The 21,685-nt window shown below is 42.7% G+C and overlaps 1 protein-coding gene across 1 annotated transcript in view; it reads left to right on the top strand.

Moving 5' to 3' along the window:
• Nucleotides 1–19,480, top strand: part of PCCB (propionyl-CoA carboxylase subunit beta) — a 51,820-nt gene extending 32,340 nt beyond the window's left edge. The window contains exons 9-15 of the mRNA XM_016224326.2: nucleotides 1,532–1,613; nucleotides 5,449–5,572; nucleotides 14,521–14,628; nucleotides 14,880–14,980; nucleotides 15,387–15,485; nucleotides 16,662–16,761; nucleotides 17,934–19,480. Coding sequence (XP_016079812.1) covers nucleotides 1,532–1,613; nucleotides 5,449–5,572; nucleotides 14,521–14,628; nucleotides 14,880–14,980; nucleotides 15,387–15,485; nucleotides 16,662–16,761; nucleotides 17,934–18,055 — 736 coding nt within the window. The 3' untranslated portion in view covers nucleotides 18,056–19,480. The remainder of the gene's footprint in view (nucleotides 1–1,531; nucleotides 1,614–5,448; nucleotides 5,573–14,520; nucleotides 14,629–14,879; nucleotides 14,981–15,386; nucleotides 15,486–16,661; nucleotides 16,762–17,933) is intronic.
• Nucleotides 19,481–21,685: the final 2,205 nt, after the last annotated feature.

Genomic DNA, 21,685 nt, shown 5'->3' on the forward strand with positions numbered 1-21,685 from the left:
CAAAAAAATTGATTTCTTAGAGCCTCGTTTTGTCCAGAATTAGAGATGGAAGCTTTTTTGTGTGTTTTGATATGAAATAACCGTGAGGTGGTGTAGATAGCATGCCTTTTAGGAACTGTTTTTATGCACACATTCTTGTGGCCAGAGGCTGGGGCAGTCCTGAGGAAGGGTGTGTTGCTGGCCACCTAGTGAAGACCTTTCCTTTTTGCTATTTGGGCCACTGCCTTATGCAAGGTGTACCACAGAGTAAGTCGGAGGCCCAGATGGGAACCTATTGCTCGGAACTCTGGCTGCTTTCTTCTCTATTTTGTTTCCTCTGTGATTTTGAAGTACTCACTTGGCCTGGACTTTCTTCTGCAGAAGGGGTTTGGAATTGTATTCCTCAGGAAGAAGCCATTTTCAGACACTGCCTTCTGGGGTGGACCTGAGCTTTCACCTATGGGTCCCTGCCTGGGCCAGGGATGCTCTGAAGAGTCATGACCCCAAGGCTTCACCCTGTCTGCCCCTGATCCTCTCCTTAGGTGACACATCCAGTGACCCACTATGGGTAATGAAAGGGAAGGTCGTCCCAAGGCCCAGAAGCAGTGGGCACAGCCTCTTTTTCTAAGCATCTATACTATTTGTGGTTCTTAATAGGTTTAGAGTATCATTTGAAGGTGTTATGACCCCGAGGCCCAGAAATGTCTGAATAGCCTGCTTTGGCCCAACCATACCCCCTCTTCATAGGATCCTAGGGGAGCTATATGCATCTATATAAGTAGCAAGTGAAAAATAGGGAGTATTTTATTATCTGAGGGGGCTATACCCAATGCCCCAGTGCAGAGCTCTCTGGAAGTTGGGCTTGATGAAGGCCAGATTGCAACCCGAGTGTATGTCTCAGGGTCAGAACAACCCCTGCCTGCCCACATGGGACAGGAAGGGATGAGAGCTCGGTGGAGAGGGTCATGCTGCTGAGTCCTGTGGCATGAGAGTGGACCCTGGCTGGAGCTCCTGCTCAGTCACATATACCCAGGAGGAAGCCGAGAGCCAGGAGCCTGTGTGACTGGTTAGTCCTTGTCACACCAGGGGGCCAGTGGCATTGCTTTTTAGAGGAACTGCAGCAGATTTGCCTTTCAGCAGGGAACATAAACCCACAGTAATTTCAGCAGAACTCTGACTTTGCATTTCCAAGTCCTTGTTCTTTTATTTATGTCTCAGAAAGTTAAACTGGGATCTGTGATCGCTTCAATGTCCTTTAGTGCCCCACACAGTCCCTAGGATGCAGGAGTTACTCAGAGAGGATAAATGAAGGAATCACCTTCAGAGGAGTAAGCCCTTTTTTTCCTTCTAAGTGAAAACAAAGACCTTTTGGATTAATATCAAGCTTAGCTTCAGTTTAATATGGTGGTAATAAAGGAATACATCTTTGAGGACTGCTTTGAAAGCCCAGTAAGGATGCAGCAGCCCAGCCCTTATTTCCTCTCCCATCCCCCACCCAGAGAAGGCAACTGGAACTTCTGGTGTTGATTATATCTTCTTTTTCTATCCAAAGTGACCGTCTGATTCCTGAGCTTGACTCAATTGTCCCTTTGGAATCTACGAAAGCCTACGACATGGTGGACATCATACACTCTGTAAGTGCTGCATCTGCCTGTCTTGTCTGTGCTGGCTCAGCCACGTCCATGGTCATGATGCTTTGGCCTAGTGAGGAAATGCTAGATCCACAAGCCTTAACATCTGGCAGTACAGTTAGAGCATGGGGTGGACCAGGGACCACTGAGTAGTGTGTTCCTGGAAGAGCTAGTGGCTGTAGCCACCCTGCTGGCTTGGATGGACTTGAGGACTGGAGGGAGAAGGCGCCAATTGGTCCAGCAGAGCTCAGGAGTCTTTTGATGGCACTCTGAGGTGCCTAGAGAAGGGGCTATGTCCCTAGAGTCTGGAGTTGATGCCAGGGTGACTCTTTGTTAGGTACCTTTGTTTGGAGCCTTATGCTTTCTAGAGAAAGGAGAGTACGTAGGGTATCCTCTGACAATGTCGAGGTGTGTGTGTGTGCGTATACGTGTGTGTGTGTGTGTGTGTGTGTGGGTTGGTCTGTCTGGGGAGATAGGAGTCATGTGTATCTTTTTGTTGGTGTAGCAGATTTCTGGGTTGTTACGAAGAGAGGACAGTGTCAGGACAAATTGGGGGCATCTGTCAATGGCCATTGTCTCCTTCAGACTCTCATATGCACACCATGTTCTCAACAGTCCTTACTTAATGGAAGCAGATGGCTTTGTGGGCACAGCCTCTCCCAGAACCCTGGATTCCCTAGTGACATATTCCTTCTCTTCCTGTACTCTGGGGAGCCAGCATGAGTCAGTAACCATGGCCAGACTCTGCCTCTCTTCATTGCTAGATTATGTAGCCTTTTGAGCACCATTTGAGCTGTGAAGACAAGACTTTTTTACCAGTGTGCCCTTCTCTGACCTCAGCCTTCAATACTCTACATACTCACAGTTTTCCTTTCTCTCTCCCACTGCCTCTGCTCCTTGACTCTCCATCCCTTAATCTTCCCATTTCTCTGGAGTCCTCAACCCCTCCTGGCCTCTGCTTTCTTGTCCCAGCTTGGACTCTCCCACTCTACCAGATACTAATGACCAGGTACTGTTCTGTTATATGACACTGTGATAGACAAAGTCCCTGACTCAGGGGCCTCATATTTGGGTGAGAGATAGAGGAAAAAAAGCATACATGGCATGGACAGTTTTGGATCCAAAAAAATACTACAAAGAAAGTAAAATAGGATCTCAGTCATGAGCCCCCAATTCTCTTTTTGCCCTGTTCAAGGCTTTAGCCATGTTTCCAAATACTGCCTATGGGGCCTGAGGCTGCTGGAGGAGCCTTGAGCCCCAGAGCCCTGCTCCAGCCTGAGCTGGGCCCTCAGTGTGCCTCTGGCCAGAGTATGCACCATGAGCTTCCCCTCAGCACTGGTTCTTCACTTTTCCTAAGGCCTGGTCCAGCCCCTAACTTCTTTCTGCATTCTACACTCTGATCAGATGATATGGGCATTTCCTTCATGGAAAAAATGGAGAGTATCAGGTTTCTCACTCCTCACAAGTGACCATCTCTTTGTCCTTACTGAATGACGCGTCTCCACCGGGGCTCCTAACTTCATCCCTCCCCTTCCAAGGTCTTGCTTTCTTGACTGGTCTTTAAAAATCTATAACTTTTTCTCCGTCTCGTAACTCTGTTCTCTAAGTAATAATGTGTATGAACATGTATAGTTTTCTTGTCTACTTTAAAAAAAAACAAAACACCTCTTAACCTATATCTCTGATTACCTGCTGTTCACGTTATTTTCTCCCTTTTCATGTAAGCTTCTTGTCTCTTCTCTCCTCCTCACTGGAGAGGCTTTTGGTGTTACCCCTCTGCTGAGTGAAAAGCCTTTTAATGACCTCTCTAATTGCTAAACACAGGGGACTAAGGGCATTTCATTGGTATAGTCACAGAGGTGACCATATGAAAAAATATAAAGCTTCCTAAGTAACAAAACTATTAGATAGAATAGAGCAAATCAGATGCGTCATGTAGAGAATCAGATGCATCCTTGGTGCTCGCTTCTGGTCACTGTTTCCCCCAAAACCCCTTAGAGAAACCACCATCCTGACTTCACAGTGCAGATTCGTCTTCTGGGCTTTGTGTATCATACAAGTGGAATCAGAGTGTGTGTGATCTTTTGTGTCTTGCTTCTTTCACTCAGTGTTATGTTTGGAAGATTTGTCCATGTCATTGCATATGTTCTCAGTGGTCTCTAGGTTTTTGTATGAACAGACCCATTTATCTACTGTTGATGGGCACTTGGTTAATTCCTAGTTTGGGGCTATTGCATATAGTTCTGATAACATTTTATTTTGTGATTTTGGTGAATCAGTTACACATTTTTGTTGGACCCATACTGAGGAGTGAAAGGACTGCATCACAGGGTATACATATGTTCAGCATTAGTAGATACTGTCAAAGGGTTTTTCAAAAAAGGGGTTGTACCATTTTGCATTCCCACCAGCAGCCTATGAGAGTTCCAGTTCTCTCATGTTCTCACCAACACTTGGCCAATACCATGTGTTTTAGTTACTGAGAGTTTATAGTATGCTTCCAGTCTGGTAGGAACAGTTCATCTCTACTCTTCTTTCAGAGTTTTCTTGCCTAATCTTGCTTGTTGATTTTTCCATAAGAACTTTAGAGGCAGTTTGTCTTGTTTTCTGGTAAAAGTGGGTAGAAATAGGGAATCTTGTGTGGTTTTTATTAGGATTCTGTTAAATTATGAACTAAACTGGGGAGAATTGACATCCTTATAAATCTGAAACAACCTTAAAAACATAGTTTGTATTTTTATTTGTTAAAACTGTACTTTTCTCCCCCTTAAGGATTGTTTTAAAGATTTTCTTCTGTAGGTTGTTCACATTTCTTGTTAAGTTTATTCCTAAGTATCTTATCTTTTTATTGTAAGTGGTTTTTGTTTTTTTTGTTTTTTGCTGCAGTCAGGGAATAGCCCCTACCTATTTTATTTTAATTTAATTTAATTTAATTTAATTTAATTTAATTTAATTTAATTTTATTTTATTTTATTTTATTTTATTTTATTTTATTTTAATTTTTTTATATTTTATTTTATATTTTATTTTATTTATTTTATTTTTTCCGTCACCATTTATCCCCCCATACCCTCCTCCATCTCCACTACCTCCCTGCAATTATAAGTGGGGTCTTTTCTGTCTTCTTTTTTTTGAGATATAAAGAAAACTATTGATTCTGCTTATCATTTTTATATCCTGTTACCTAATTAAAAAATTTTTTTAGGAGAGTTTTAGAGAGAAAGGAAGGGAGAGGAGAGAGAAACATCAATGTGAGAGCGAAGCATCGATCGGCTGCCTCCTGCATGTCCAGTACTGGGGCAACCCAGGCGTGTGCCCCGACCAGGAATTGAACCCGGCAACCTTTTAGTGCACCTGACACCACCAACCGAGCCACACCGGCCAGGGCATATCCTGTTACCTTATAAGTTCTCTAATGATTTGTGATAGTTTTAATGCTTTAGGGTTTTTTAAGTGTACTAGTGTACTGTCTACATATAAAGAGTTTCATCTTTTCCTTTTCAATTATTTTGTTATTTCTTTCTTTTGTCTAATTACACTGTCTCTGCCTCTGTCACCAATGGAGAGGGTTCTTGCCTTTTTCAGGATAGAAATCAAGAGAATAGACTAAACAGATTCACCGAGGAGAAGATTTATTGGGAAAAAGGAGAAAGTTTGATGCATCAAGGGAGCACGAACCAGGAGAGAGCGTGGCTGCCCGATCTGCTGCTGTCGTGTGCTGTTTTGCTTCCTTGGAGAACCTGTGGTGGGGTGGCGGCTATCTAGCTCTGTAATTCTGTAATGTCGTTATATCTTGTTCTTTATCATTTTGAGCTCAGGAGTAAATTTATCTCTACAGGTTGTTGATGAGCGAGAATTTTTTGAGATCATGCCCAATTACGCCAAGAACATCATTGTTGGTTTTGCAAGGATGAACGGGAGGACTGTTGGAATTGTTGGCAACCAACCTAAGGTGGCTTCAGGTAGGAGGGAGAAGGTCTCATAAACCTCAGGTGGTGGTTTGGGGGAGTTGTCAGGGCTGCCTGGGCCCACAGAGTCTACCTTCTGCTTTTTCAAAATAGATGTTGTGAAAGCTCTTTTCTCTCTTAATTTCTCAAAATTCTTCGTTTATACTTTCCCTTTTTTTAAGGGTTTATTGATAACTTTCCTCCTCAACTTATAAGATCTTTACTTTTTTTGTTGTTAATCCTCACTTGAGGATATTTTTTCCATTGATTTTTAGAGAGAGTGGAAGGGAAGGAGTGAGGGAGAGAGACGGGGGGGCAGGAGGAGAGAGAAACATGGATTGGTTTCCTCTTGCACATGCCCTGACCAGGGCTGGGGATTGAACCTGCAACCCAGGCACATGGCCTTGACCAGGAATCGAACCTGAGACCCTTTGGTGTGCGAGCCGGTGCTCTGACCACTGAGCCACACTGGCCAGGGCAGGTCTTCACTTTTTCAGAGGTCTGCTTTTTGTTCCTTTCAATTAAATTTATGGCTCACCCACTAAACTATGAGTTCCATGAGGGCAAGTGTGTTGGTGTCTTATTCACACTTTTATCTCTAGTGCCCTCAGTGGTGCCAGATACATAGTTAGTATGTAACAAGTTAACAGATCTTACTTTGTCTATGCCCTACAGCTTTCTGGTGATATGGCCAGACCTGAGTCACAGCCAGGTAGCAGGGACTCTCCCATGGTTGTGCTCTGGGTGGGGTTGGGAGTGTAGGGTGGGGACTTTGGACTTTTAAGGGTGGGAATTTTAGGGAAGGTTCCAGTGGAGGATCTGAAGAGTATTCACCAGCTTTCCAGGTGTGCTCTTTCAGGGTCATGGTCTCCACTGATGGTTGGCTCCAGGGCAGGGGGTCACTAGTCAATGAAGCTGGTCCTGAGGTTAGCCATGGTATAGCTTGTCTGGTTTTGATGCTTTTCTGCACCTGGAGCTGAAGCCTAGATGTTATCCCTAGGGGTTAATGCTTAAGGGAGTGGTCATGCAAAGGAGTCACATGAGGCCACTGTTTGGCCCTTTGTTCCTCCTTCCAGGGGGTCTGCTGCATGGCTAGTGACATGCCAGGGGAGGAAAGGTCAGAGGAGGGTCTGAACCACATGACTGGGAATATAAGAAGTCCCCATAACTTCTGGCTGTAAAAAAACAACAACTAGGGAATTAAAGAAGAAGCCATATCAAGACTGGTAGGGGTGCGGAGATATGGAATGGGCTGGTCCCACACTCATGTGAGGTGGATAAAAATTGGGAGGGATACCTCGGCTTCCGTGGTCCTGAGGAGGGAGGGGTCCCGGCCCCACACCACTCTCCCAATCCCAGGGTTCTAGTGCCAGAATGAGAAGTCCCCATAACTTCTGGCTGTAAAAAAAACAGCAGGGATTGAGGCTAAGGGAGACAGAGGGTTGCTAGAGTCGCAGGCAGTTCCTCTTAAAGTGTCTGTGCACAGACTTACTGGGATGCATTCCCTCAGTTCCAGTGCTGGGGCAGCAGCTGGAAAGGCACCAGAGACAGTCCTGGCCGGGTGGCTCAGTTGATTGGATCATTGTCCCATACATCAAAAGGTTGTGGGTTTGATTCCCGCTTAGGGCACATACCTAAGTTGCGGATTTGATCCCCAGTCGGGGCTTGTGTGTGGGGCAACTGATTGATGTTTCTTTCTCACATCAGTGTCTGTCTCTCTCTCTCCTTTCCTCTCCCTATCTTTAAAAAAAAAAAAATTCAATAAAACGTATCCTCGCCCTGGCCGATTTTGCTCAGTGGTTAGAGTGTCAACCTGAGGACTGAAGGGTCCCGGGTTCGATTCCAGCCAGTGGCATGTACCTCAGTTGCAGGCTCGATCCCTGGCCCCAGTCAGGGTGTGTGCAGGAGGCAATCAATTGATGTGTCTCTCTCTCTCTCTGTCTCCCTTCCACTCTCTCTGAAAAGCAATGGAAAAAATATTGTAGGGTGAGGATTTAAAAACAAAACAAAACAAAAATATATCCTCGGTAAGGATTAAAAAAAAAAGTACCAGAGACATAGAGCAAGGAACTGAATTGCTGGGCATCAGAGGGAGAGCCTTGGGGGGGGCAGCTTTCTCCCAGACAGAAGTGCTGGCAGAGGCCATTGTTCCTTTGATGAGCTGTCCCCCAACAGAGCCAGCAGGCTGGCCACATACCTGAGACTCCATCAGCCTGGCTCAGACTGTTTGCCCTACCCTGGTGATTCCCTGAGACCCAGCCCGACTCAAGCTGTTTCCAGGGGCTTTTCCATAGGAATGGCCTGTCTTGGCTCATGCTTCAGTTTTTCCTCTGGCCTCATTATGAATCCTTTTTCTGAATCTATTGATTTGTTCATGTGATTTTTCTTATTTAGACTGTTGATGTAATGGGTTACGTGAATTGATTTTCAAATGTTAAATAAGCCCTTGCATACCTGGGATAAATTCCACTTGGAAGTAGTATATAATTATTTTTATACATTACTGGATTTTTTTGGCTACTATTTTGTTGAGGATTCTAGCATTTTTGTTTATGAGACATTGGTCTGTAGTTTTCTTGTAGTGTCTTTGTCTTGTTTTGCTTATAGGGTAATGCTGGCCTCATTGAATGAGTTAGGAAATATACTCTCTAATTCCGTATTCTGAAAGAGACTGTAGAGAATTGGTATAATTTCATTTTTAAATGTTTTGTAGAATTCACTAGTGAATCTTTCTGGGTTGCATTTGTTTTTTGTATTTTTATTTTATTTATTTTATTTTATTTATTTTATTTTATTTTTTATTTTATTTTATTCTTTGTTAATCCTCAGCTGAGGATATTTTTCCATTGATTTTTTAGAAAGAGTGGAAGGGAGGGAAAGAGAGAGAAAAACATTGATGTGAGTGAGACACATCCATTGGTTGCTTCCCAAATGCATTCCGCGGAGGGCCAGGGATTGAGCCTGCAACCAAGGTATGTTCCCTTGACCAGAGTTAAACCCACGACCCTTCAGTCCAATGGCCAATCCTCTAACCACTGAGTCTAACCGGCTAAGGCCATTTGTTTTTTAAATCATGTTAAAAAGTAGTGTTACAAACAACAAATACAATAATTCTGGCTTTTATATTTCCCCACGTAGTTGCCTTTATTGGAGATCTTTTTTTCTTAAACACTGTCTAGCATCTTTTCATTTCAACCTGAAGGACTCTCTTTACCATTTCTTGTAGGACATGCCTAGTGATAGTGAACTCTCCTCAGCTTTTATCTAAGAATGTCTTAAGTTGTACCTCATTTTTGGACAGTTTGCCAAATATAGACTTCTTCGTTGAGTTTTATTCTTTTAGCACTGTAAATGTGTCATCTCATTGTCTTCTGGCCTCCATAGTTTCTGCTGAGAAATCAATTGAATGTGATGAGTCACTTCTCTTTGGCTACTTCCAAGATTCTGTCTTTGTCTTTTGATAGTTCAGCTACAATGTATCTCATTATAGGTCTGTTTGAGTTTATTCTACTTGGAGTTAGAATTTCTTGGATTTGTAGTTTTATGTCTTGAGTCAAATTTGGGAACTTTTGGAACATTATTTCTTCAAATAATTTCTCTGTCATTTTCTCTCCTCCTCTTCTGGTACTGCTTAGCTGTGTATGTTGGTTCATTTGATGATATTCCATAGGTCTTTAGTCTCATTGTTCTCTCTTCATTTCTGCTCCTCAGACTGGATAATTCAAATTGTCTTATCTTTAAGTTTTCTTGTCCTTTTTTCTGTCTGCTCAAATCTGCTTTGAACCCCTATAGTGAACTTTTCATTTCACTTATTGTACTTTTCAGCCCCAGAATTTTGTTTGATTCCTTTTTATAATTTCTGTCTTGTTAGTGATAGTCTCATTTTGTTCATACAATGTTTTCCCAATTTTTTTAGTTCTTTATTTTTCTTTGCCTGTTTAAGCATATGTAAGGCAGGTGTTTTAAAGTCTTTAATAAGTTCAATGTCTAGGCTTCTTTAGGGACAGATTCTGTCAATGTATTTGAATGGCTATACTTAACCTGTTTCTTTGTATGCCTTGTAATTTTTTCTTTGTTGAAAACTGGACATTTGAATATTACATTGTGGAAACTCTAGAAATCATATTCTCCTCTTTTTCCTGGGTTTGTTGATTTTTGGTTGTTGAGTACTGTAGTAGTCTTGTCTATTGACTTTTCCCAACTAATTTTTTTTTTTTTTTAATATATCTTTTATTGATTTCAGAGAGAGGAAGGTAGAGGGAGAGAGAGATAGAAACATCAATGATGAGAGAGTCGTCATTGATTGGCTGCCTCCTGCATGCCCCCAACTGGGGATCGAGCCCACAACCCCAGCATGTGCCCTGACTGGGAACTGAACCGAGATCTCCTGGATCCTAGGCCGATGCTCAACTGCTGAGCCACGCCCAACTGGGCTTCCCAGCTAGTTTTGCAGAGACTATATTCCTTGTTTTGTGGGGTTATTGAAATCTCTGTTCCTTAGCTTGTGTTTTGATAGAGATTTCCTGAACATTAGGTGCTAAAAGAGAGAAACAAGAAAACACCTTTTCTAATCTTTGCAAATTTGGCTCTGTGGTGGGTCGCTCCTTCATCATTTAGCCAGATTTAAACTGAATTTAGGGATCAGCCTAAGGTTAAACTTAATGTCTTCTTAGGTGTTTTGTTTTGTAATACTGTGTTTTCATTTTCATTAATCTCAAGGTGTTTTCTGAGCATGCACCTGGTCCTAGGAATATCTATTTCTTTCTGAAGTACCCTGTATACACAGGTGCTCTTGAATACTCTAATTTCCCAAAGGAACTTTATTTTTTCTCCCAGGCCTTAGGTGATCTTAACCATAATCTTTTACTCCAGACATCTGTAGGTTGTTCTTTTGCCTTAGAATGTTTTTGAGCAATGCCAGTCACTTTTCTTGCCTGGGTGAGTTCTGAGTTAGGTGAAACAGAGGTGAAAGTCTTGTATCAACCTTTCAGGTAGCCCTGAGACAAGTTAGAACAGATCTACACAATAATTTGTGACTGAGGTCATCTTTGCTCCCTCTAGAATCAGGGAGAGAGTGGTACAAGTGTAATGAAAACTGCCACAAAGCTTTCTTACTGTTTTTAAGTTGCCTTTTTGTTGATTCAGCTTTCACTTAGTTATAAACCTTTGCCTGTCCCAGAGTTTTGACAAAGTTGGTTCTGACAGTTTCTGTTTTTTGTTGTTTTTTAAATTTCTGTTGGAGGACAGGAGCTTGGAGCTACCTACTCTACCATTTTATTGCTTAGAAAAAGTGTTTAAAGTTAGGAATTTACACATATTGAAAATGCATTTTGTCCTGGAGTAATATCTCAACTATTCACATATCTCTTCAGTTTCTCCTTAGCTGTTTCCATCCCTGTTGTGGACTTCGCATGATTTCCTGTGTCTGCTTAGAGATCTTTCTTGTTCTGTGATTGCATTTGCAGGTTTTGGTGCCAAACAGCACAGGTTGACTTTCACAAGCCTACTTATAAAAATATATATTTTATTGATTTTTACAGAGAGGGGAAAGGAGAGGGACACACACATACACACACAAGGGGGAGAGAGAGACACCATAGAGACAGAGAAAGAGAAAGAAACATCAATCAGTTGCCTTCTGCACAGCCCCTACCAGGGAGCAAGCCTGCAACCCAGGCATGTGCCCTGACCTGGAATTGAACCGGGGACCTCTTGGTACACAGGATGATTGATGCCCAAGCAACTGAGCCACACCATCCAGGGCACAAGCCCACTTTTTAAGAAACTGTTTGTCTTGCCCTGGGAAATTTATCTACAAATATCTAGAGTGTCTATTCCAGGGCCCACCCCAGTCCTGGCTGGAGCCTGAACACTTGGTTCCATTGTGGTTCCTTGACTTCCCTTTTTCTTGACTCTAACTCTTGGTCATGTTTATGGAGTGGCATGGTATGGAAGTTCAGTAGGTTACTGCTTTTTTGAAGAAAGCCTTATTCATTTCATGAACTTATTCATTCCCTTTGTTACTAAAAGGCAACTGTTGAGACTCACAGAGGAGGTCTCCATTTGGTTCTCAGTTTTTCCTTGTAAGAGTTAGGGCTAACTGGGTGCTCTCTGGATGCAGGTGCAGTGACAAGCCTGGGACCAGGGCCTGGAATGATAAGGTCCAGCCCCTAGACTTGGGGCCTGCTCGTTGCAGCTCAGGGCCACAGGTTTTCCATTTCTGACTGTTCATTTCCCATATGATTACCTCTTATTTGGGTTGTTAGTACTCTTCTTTTTGTTTGCTTGTTTGATTTTTAGTCTCTCTTTGTCCTTTCCACAGTTTCTTAGTTTAGGATTGTCTTCATCCTCTGACTCATGACTCAGGTTCTTTATTTCGGGTTATTAACATAGATTTTGAATAGAGAGGAAGGAGGGGAGATTGTAAACATTTTTCTTTTATTGAGTTATGCTTTACGTGCAATACAATGCACAACTTTCAAGGGCTTATTTTGATAGGTTTTGTCAATTTGACAGTTGTTTACAGCCTTGTAATCACCATCCAAAACAAGATATAGAACATTTCTATCATCTCAGAAAATGTGTTTGGCAAGAGGGAAGTTTTGGCCCGGCCGGGCGTGGCTCAGCGGTTGAGCGTTGACCGAGGATCCAGGAGATCGCGGTTCGATTCCCGGTCAGCCCATACCCGGGTTGTGAGCTCGATCCCCAGTCGGAGGCGTGCAGGAGGCAGCCCATCAACGACTCTGATCATTGGTGTTTCTATCTCTCTCTCCTTCTCCCACTCTCTGAAATCAATAAAGATAATTTTTTTTAAAAGAGGGAAGTTTTGCCTATTTTTTTTTTAGTTGTTTTGTCTTTTTATTGTTGATTTCTACTGTTCTGCATATATTCTGGATGTGATCAGTCCTTTGTCAGATATATGTATTGCAGATATTTTTTTTCCTGGCGTGTGACTTAATTAATGGTATCTTTTGACTCATTATTTAAAAATTTGATGAAGTCCCATTTATCAGTGTTTTTACTCATTATTAGAGCTTTTTGTGTCCTGGCCAAGAAATCTTTGCCTACTACAAGGTTGCGAAGAGAGTCATATATTATCTTCTAGGAGCTTTGTAGTTCTGGGTTTTATGTTAAGGTTTAGGATCCATTTTGAGTTAATTTTTGCATATAATTTATAGATGAAACAGGAGTCTACTTTCATTTTTCCCCATACAGATGATTAATTGTTCCATCACCATTTGTAAAAAGACTTTCTTTTCACATTGAATTGTTTTGGTACCCGGTCTAAAGTCAGGTTGTGGGTTTATTTCTTCACACTCTGTCCTCTTGTTGTGTTCGCCTACCTTTATGCCTATGCTGTACTGTCTTCATTACTATAATTTTATAGTTCTCAACCTGGGCAATTTTGATTTCCTTGGGACATTTGGTGATGTTGGAAACATTTTTGGTTGTCACAGGTGCGGATGAGGGGGCGGCCTATCTAGGGTAGAAGCCTGAGATGCTGCTCAGCATCCTCTGTGCACAAGACAAATCCCCACAGCAAATAATTATTCAGTCTAAAATGGCAGTAGTGCCAAGGTTGAGAAACCTGCCTTGTAAGTAAGTCTTGAAGTCAGCTAGTGTACGTCTCCCACTTTTGTTCTTTTTCTAAATACTGTTTGACTAGTCTGTCTCCTTTGTATTGCTGTATGAATTTTAGAAGAATCTGCTTATCAGTTTCTACCAAAGAACCTTCTATGATTTTGATAGGGATTGCTTGAAAATATAGATCTGTCCAATATGCTAGCTATTAAACTTTAAAAATAATTAAATCTGAAATAATTAAAATAGTATAAGTAAATAAATAATATTAACTACAATTAGAAACTTAGTTTCTCAGTTGTACTAGCCCTATTTCAAGTGCATAGTAGCCACATGTGGCTAGTGGCTACCACGTTGACTAGCGTAGCCAGAGCACACTTCCATCGTCATAGCAAGTTCTTCTGGACAGCAGTGGTATAGATCAGATTGGAGATTTATTGATTCTTATCTGCCTGTATGCTAAGTTTTTTTGTAGATTATCAGATTGTAGAAGTTCCATCGTAGTCTTAGTTTACTGCTAGTTTTTAATTATGAATGAATATTCAATTTTGTCAGATGCTTTCTTTTGTTGAGATGACCATATAGTTTTACTACTTTACTTAATAGTTTTACTGGTTTTTGCAGGTTAAATCATCCTTAAATTATTGGGATAAATGCCACTTGGTCATGATGCATTAGTTTATATTAGTTTGATTTGATAATAGGAATTTTTGCCTCTGTGTTGATGAGGGATTTTGGTCTGCATTCTCTGTCATAATCTCCTCCTCTTGGTATCAGGGTAATGCTGGCCTCAGAATATGTTGAGAACCTTTCTAGGAGGGGAGATTTACTAGTAATTGAGCTCTTTACTTCGTGCCACTTTATAGATGCCATCTCCTTTAATCCATACAACCTTGGTAGGAGGTAATCACATCCCTCCTTTGCACGAGAGGAACCTCAGCCTCAGAAACGTGAAGTAATTTCCCAAGGGCACATAGCTATAATTGGTGGGGCCAAAATTTAATTCCAAGCTACAGGGCCTCTCAAAGACCAGCCCCTGAATGATACCTCCCACTACTAGCTCTGCTGGGGTAAACCAGGCTGTGCCTCAGGTGACAGCAGCCCTCAGTTTATGAGGCAGAGCCTGATCATCTGCCTGGGCTGTGCTCGCAGCAGGGGAGCCTGTGGGGCTGAGGCCATTCCTGGGCCCTCTGGCCTGTTTCAGGTGGGTTCTCTTGCCTGTCCTGTTTTTCCTGGAGTGTGAGGGTCCCCTTTGCCATTCTCTGAAGAGGAGATTTTGGTTTCTCCATAGAAATCAGCTCTTGTTGCTGAGAGCACATTCCCATTGTGAGTAGAACTGGGAATTGCTCAGAAGCTCAGCGCGGATAATTTCTCTCTTCTAGGATGCTTGGATATTAATTCATCTGTGAAAGGGGCTCGTTTTGTCCGATTCTGTGATGCGTTCAACATTCCACTCATCACTTTTGTTGATGTCCCTGGCTTTCTGCCTGGTAAGTCATTGACAGAGGTGGGAGCCAGGGGAGGTAGCTTTGCCCAGTGAGATACCCACTTGATTTGGAGATCTTGCAAAATTCCCTGAAGATTTGTGACTTCTCCATAATCAGTTGTCTAGAAGTGGGATTGTGTGAAGGTTGCTCCTCTCCTGGCCCTTTGGGGCGCAGGGGAAGACCTCATAGCTGAGTGGCAGGCAGACCTTATGAGGACTTTTGTGGGTCTCTGGTAACTCTTCCTCATTACCTAGGCACAGCACAGGAATATGGGGGCATCATCCGGCATGGCGCCAAGCTTCTCTACGCATTTGCTGAGGCAACTGTTCCCAAAGTTACAGTCATCACCAGGAAGGTGAGAAACTCACCTACTCACTCCTACCAGCATGGCTGTGGTTGGAGGTCTGGCCAAGAGTTTCAGCAGTGGAAGGAGGAGTATTACCTCCCTCACCCTTAAAAGAATTGTGTGAGGACAGCATTTACAGCTCTGGAGACACACTCTGCAGAGATGTCCGTGGTCAGCCCTGGGAACTGAAAATGGCAGTGGGAAAAAGCCATGAAAGACAATGGGTGTTGACTGTGAAAGCCTCTGGCCTGTGCCCATGGATTCTCTGCTCTGGCTCCCTGGCCTCAGAGGCATTGGGCTTTCAGTAGCCTGGGAGGGCTCTTTCTGTCCTCATTTCATTTGGATTCTTGGGGTCTTTCAGAGACATCATCTGGTTGACTCAAGGCCTAACCTTCAGCTTGTGGGTCTGTTCTAGGCCTATGGTGGCGCCTATGATGTCATGAGCTCCAAGCACCTGTGTGGTGACACCAACTATGCCTGGCCCACAGCAGAGATTGCAGTCATGGGAGCAAAGGTGAGGACCTCTAGCTTTCTCTTTTCCTGGGTCTAGGGACTGTACTCTCCCAGCAGGAGCTGAAAGCACAGCTGGCAAATGCTGGAGAGAGGCCGGGATGGGCCAGAACTCCAGGGAGTTGGGGCCCAGAACTTGGCAAGTCTCCCTCCTGGGGCCCCAGGGCCAGCCAGCTCTACCTCTTGTCCTGCAGTCTCACTTCAGGCCCATGCTGGTATCTCATGCTCAGGGTGGCAAGAGCCCAGAGGGGTTTTGAGATTGTCAGTAAAGGGATAAGTCAGCTATATTACCCTTCGGGAGGGTTGGGCATTTCTCCCAACCCCATCTCATCTCCTAGAGAGGGCCCCAGAGCCACTCCTTTGAATCCATAGAAGCTGAATTAGTTCTGACCCTGGTGACTTTTGCTCAGCCTGTTCCCCACCCCTTTCTTGCTTTGAAATAGCTGTTGGGGTTGAACCAGATAACCCTCCTGCCTGAGCCGGCTTTTAGCGGTTCTGATGTGAAGGTTTATTTTTCAGTCCCCATGCTTCTGCATTTGCAGTTCAGTGTGTCCTCTTCTGTCCATGGAATTTTGTACTTGGGGCTCAGGGTAATGAAAAAGGAAAACAGCATTTTACTTCCCCTTGATGCAGGGGACCATGGATCTAATAGTGGAAAATAGGCCACATGTCTTTGGATAAGTGCAGTTGGCGGATGGTAGGACAGAATCTGCGGAGACAGCTCCTGGTTTTGTGTGGGCTGCCTGTTACCAGGGCCACAGCTGAGCATCCCGTCAGCAGCCCCTGGAATCATGATGGCTGACTCCATGTAGTTTTATCTCTGTGCCCTGGCACCTGGAGCTGGCCCTTCACTCCAGTACATTTTTATTTTTAAAAATGTTTTTGTTGATTTTAGAAAGAGGAAGGGAAAGGGAGAGAGAGAGAAGCATCTATGAGTGAGAGCCATTGATCAGCTATCCCTTGCACACCCCCTGCTTGGGACAGAGCCCGCAACTTTGGCATGTGACTGGGAATCGAACCAGTGACCTCTCGGTGTACGGGACAGTGCTCAACCAGCTGAGCCACATTGGCCAGGGCACTCTAACACATTTTGATTTACCAAGAAGTTTGCAGCCATAGACGATGATCATGAGTTGAGAGTGGGATCTACAGTGAAGTTCATTAACCCCTCTCGTGACAGGGTGCTATGGAGATCATTTTCAAAGGGCATGCGAATGTGACAGACGCTCAAGCAGAGTACATCAACAAGTTTGCCAACCCTTTTCCTGCAGCAGTGAGAGGTAGGAACTGTGGTGGGGAGGGCAGCTTGGTTCATTTTTTTGGGTCACTTCTCATTCTTTTTCTCCAGATAGTCTCATGTTACTGCCTTTTGCCATTACAGTTGAATCTGAAGACTGTTAAAGGTTGGGGTGGTCCCTGGGTAGTTGTCATTGGAGGACAGTGGGGCCTGTATAGGCTGCTTTGGTAACCAGGATCCAAACAACATTGCTGAAATGGCTAAATTTCTTAGCTTTGTTCTCGTTACCTAGTACTGTGTAAAACTCCACCACAAAAACAGAGTGGCTTAAAACAACCCCTCCCCCCCTTTTTGTTCATGGTTCTTTGGATCAGTGATTTGATTTGGGCTGAGCTAGGTGGTTCTTCTGCTGGTCTTGCCTGGGATCATTCACTTAGCTGGAGCTGGAGAGTCCAGGATGGCCTCTTGCGTGGTTGGGGCTGCCACCAGCTGGACGCTCTTCACGTGGTTTCCTCCTCTTTAGGAGGCTCGTCCATGCGTGTCCTGAGAGGGGAAGCTGCAAGATGCCTTGAGGCCTAGGTTTGGAAGTTGCATAGTGTCACTTTTGCCACATTTTGTGGCAAATCATAAAGCCAGGTAAAGAAATAGAATCTACTTTTTAAAATTTTTATTTACTATTTTTAAATTATTTTTTTATTTTCTTAATCCTCACCCAAGGACATGCTTATTAATTTTAGAGAGAGAGAGAATCATTGTGCGAGAGTAACCGATGGGTTGCCTTCCCGTACAGAACCCTCAGCCTAGACATGTGCCCTGACTGGCGTATGGGACGATGCTCCAGCTGACTGAGCCAGGGCCAGAATCTGCTTCTTGATGGGAGGAGTGTCAGTGTCACATTGTAGAGGGACTCGTGTACAGGAATGGGAAAAATCGTAGCTATTTTTGAAAATACATTTGTTTTCTTTATATCCTATTGAATTCATCTTGGCAGGAAGGTAGGTCACATTTTCCTTTTCTTGCAAAGTTGGGGACCTGCCAGAGGAATAGGGGAGTTCCAGGGATGCAGGAGAGGGTTCACAGGGCCCAGCCCCTCTTATGTCAAGTTGGGTCCAGCTCATACTGTGGGTCCCAGAGGTGGTGCCCAGGTTGAGCACAAGATTGGAGGGTGGCATCATCTGGGGATGCAGATGATCTTCCTTTTCTGTGCCTCACCAGGGTTTGTGGATGACATCATCCAGCCTTCCTCTACACGTGCCCGAATCTGCTGTGACCTGGATGTTTTAGCCAGCAAGAAGGTACAGCGTCCTTGGAGGAAGCATGCAAATATTCCATTGTAAACGAATCAAAGGAAAAAATAAACCAAGAAATTACTGCCTGGCCATTCAAACTCATCCCTTCCTTTTTTGCAATCATGAAACCATAGAATCTAAATAACAGTAATTACTGGGAATGGCTAAGTTTATTAAATTCTAGAAAGATTTCATTTATGCCTTACTGTAAAATTATTTGCTTTATTAAAAATTGGTATAATTTTGAGCATAAATTTCTTTTTTTATGGTAGAAATCTGAAAAATCAAGAAAACAATCTATATAGTATTGTCACTGAGCGCTGTCCCTTATTTGATACTCTGTGTATTGTCATCCCCGCCCCTCCCAAGAATTAATTTTTTTCTCTCCACAGGTGAGATGATAAGCTTTGAGGGTAAAGTACTTATCTGCTTAGGCTTCAGTTTCCTTACTTTTAAATAATATGCCCTATCTTTTAATTCTTCCAGGACTTGCTGAGAGTTAAATGAGATGTTTGTATGTGTATGTAACAGAATAGTTTCTAAGTAAGGAAAATACCCTATGTTATTTCCAGAAATGTGTTCTCACACTAAAAAATGTTATTTTGGAAATTTTCAAACCTATAGAAATGTTGCAGGGGTTGTATTATGTACCCTTCACTTAGATTCTCTAGTTCTTGACATTTTCTACATTTGCTTCCTCTCTTCCATAAATTTATAATTATTTTTATTGACCCATTTGAGAGTAAGTTGCAGAATCCTGACCCTTTGTTCCCCCAAAATGTCAATGTTTATTTTCTAGGAAACAAGGCCTATTACTTTACAGTCTTTCATGACTGACATTTTTGAAGTGTTTGCCAGTTATTTTGTTGAATGTCCCTCAATTTGGGTTTGTCTGATTGTTTTGGATGTTTAGATCCAGGTAAGAGCAATACATGTGTTCTTTCTGTGTATCACATTAGGAAACATGTGATGTTAGTTTTTTCCATTGATGAAACTGACTCAGATCACTTGGTTAAGGTGGTGGTTGCAAAGGTTACCATTTTCTCTTTGTAATTAATAACTAATCTAGGAGCTTTCTTTAAGCCTGTCAACAAACTTTTATCCAATACTTAAGTATTCATTGATCCCTGCCTCAATCAGCTATTCTATATTGATTGTAGAATATTACATTTCTAACTCTATCATTACGTCTACATTAGTTGGTACTCTACTGGAAGGAAGGGCTTTCTCTTCTGTTTTGTTATCAGTTTAGACTCATTGATTTTTAAAAACATTTTTCCTGAAATAGTTTTTCTTACTATGCTATCACCCTGTCAAATTTTCAAGCACATGTTAGTTATCTCTCTCTGCCCTGTTCCTACCCTACCCCAAGAGTTAGTTTCTTGAGATTGGGAGTCATATATTGTTCATAATTAAAATCTGTGCTTCGTGTTTCATAAATGTTTTAGTGAATAAATATGTTCACTAATAAAATTTAGGCTCCTGAATTTGTTTAAAATTTAATGTTATTTATTTTGATCCACAAAATTTCCTGATTTGGCCACAGGGAGCTTCTTAAAGCTGGCTTAATTCTTTTGATATGTCCCAATGATTTTTGTGTGCACATCCTTAGTTTTTGACACATGATAATGTACCAGCCCTGGAATAGTGATTTCTCCAAGAGCCCTGGTTTCTTTTAGATGTCATATAGGAGCTATAATTGGCACTAGATGTTCACATTGATACTGGGGTATCATTGCTTCTAGGTATTTTCAGCAGACTAGAAAATATTTAAACAGGTATGTGGCTATACATGTATGTGGGGAGCTTGAATATATAAATAGTATATTTATAACTTTAAAACATTTATTATATATATATATATAATTTTTATTATATGTGTAATTTTAAAATCATGAGTTCATACTGAAACTTTTAATTCCAGCCTAACATACTGGTTCTTCTTTGCCTTCCCCTATTCCATATTTATGTCTTCTCCCACAGTGATAAACCTGACTGCCATTGCCTTTAAAATATTTTACTCATTTGCTCAGTCCTACAATAAATATAAATATAAAAGTTTCAGAACCACTACAGCTATACCAACAATAAACCTAAGGTAAAGTTCAAGACTTTTTTGTAGTTCTGTCTTTAAACTGAAGGTTCATGGTCAAGTTATTTGCATTAGTAACTGGGTAGTTATCAATTTGAGAGTCAAGAGTCCTTTGTTTTCTACTGTCCTTGTCAACTATTTTACTGAGTATGTAAAACAATGAGAGTCATACTGGAACTGGAGATTTTAAGTAGTTTCAGCAGAAAGACCAACCATGGAGTCCTGTTCCAGTGTGCCCCACCGGGGGTGCTTTTTTCTGCGGTGAGAGCCCTGATGACTTTCTCTCGCTCCAGCCCCTTGGCTCCAAAGGTCTTTGTGCCCTGCTTGGGTGTTGCATCACTTAAAGCTCATCTTTTTTTTTTTTTAAATATATCTTTATTGATTTCAGAGAGAGGAAAGGAGAGGGAGAGATAGAAACATCAATGATGAGAGTCATTGATCCAGCCCACAACCCGCGCATGTGCCCTGACTGGGAATCGAACCCTGATCGCCTGGATCCTAGGTCGCCCGGCCGGGCGAAGCTCATCTTGATCAAAGCCAGTATATGACCATCATCCACCTTCCCCATTTCTACCAGTCATCCCACCATTCCAGGGAGCCAAGCTTAAGCCCTTGGGAGTTTTTTTAGTTCTTTTGAGCACCTTTCTTCCCTCTCCAGTTGGAGAATGGGACTCTCCATTCTAGGTGGGCTCTGAGTACTCCTGCAGTAGTCTCTACTCTCATCTCTGTGGCCTCCCCCAAGCCTGTTCTGAGCTAAGACTAGTTGCAGGTTGATTTTTTTGCACTCCGCTGCTCTAGCACTTCCAGTAGATAATACACTGTTCTCCAGAGTCTTTGGCCCACATAGTAGGTTCCTGTCTGTTCCTCCCTTGCTTGCCTAGTCAGTTTTTTGAGCCCAGTCTTGTTGTGTCCATTTTTGGAACTCTTGCTTTTTAGTCTGCTCATGCTCAAAGGCCTGTCTTCTCCATGAGTTCGTCTCAAATTGTGAACTCAAATGGATTCTGCTTATAGCAGGTTTTTTTGTTTTTTTAAAGCACCTGTGTTTTTTCCCTTATACTACATATATTTTTATTCCTAACTAAGTGGAAGTTCCTGAGGGGCAGAGACTGTGTTTGGCCAGAGGTTCTTTGTACTCTTTGGCACCTAGTACAGAACCAACAGGAAGACTGTACGCCTTGGAAGCTGGGAAAGGGGGTGTAGCAGACTACTGGGCTCTTACAGGCCTCCTGGCTACAGAAGAATCACAAGGGTTGGTCAGTATGTGGCTCAACAGCTTAACATCGCCTGGCTAGTACAATTTCTGGGGTCAGCCAATCTAGGATTTGAACTGTTTGAGGGATGACTGTGCATGTAAGAGTAAGAGCAAACACAAGCTCGTGTCTCTTTTTTCTTTTTGAGGAAGGAGTCCAAGAAGTGTTTTACCAGGTTGTGAAATCTGGATGCTGAGAAGGGCTTTGTGCCTGGGCCTGCTAAAATAGGGGAACCAGCCTAGTAAAGCATTTGGGTAAGAGGCTTCTAGAAAGCCTTGGAGTAGAGACAGTGGGAGAAGTCCCATCCAAAAGCCAAGCTGGTGGCCAAGGAAACGT

Source organism: Miniopterus natalensis, chromosome 15, assembly GCF_054644295.1.
Source record: "Miniopterus natalensis isolate mMinNat1 chromosome 15, mMinNat1.hap1, whole genome shotgun sequence".
In the NCBI taxonomy this organism is placed as follows: domain Eukaryota; kingdom Metazoa; phylum Chordata; class Mammalia; order Chiroptera; family Miniopteridae; genus Miniopterus; species Miniopterus natalensis.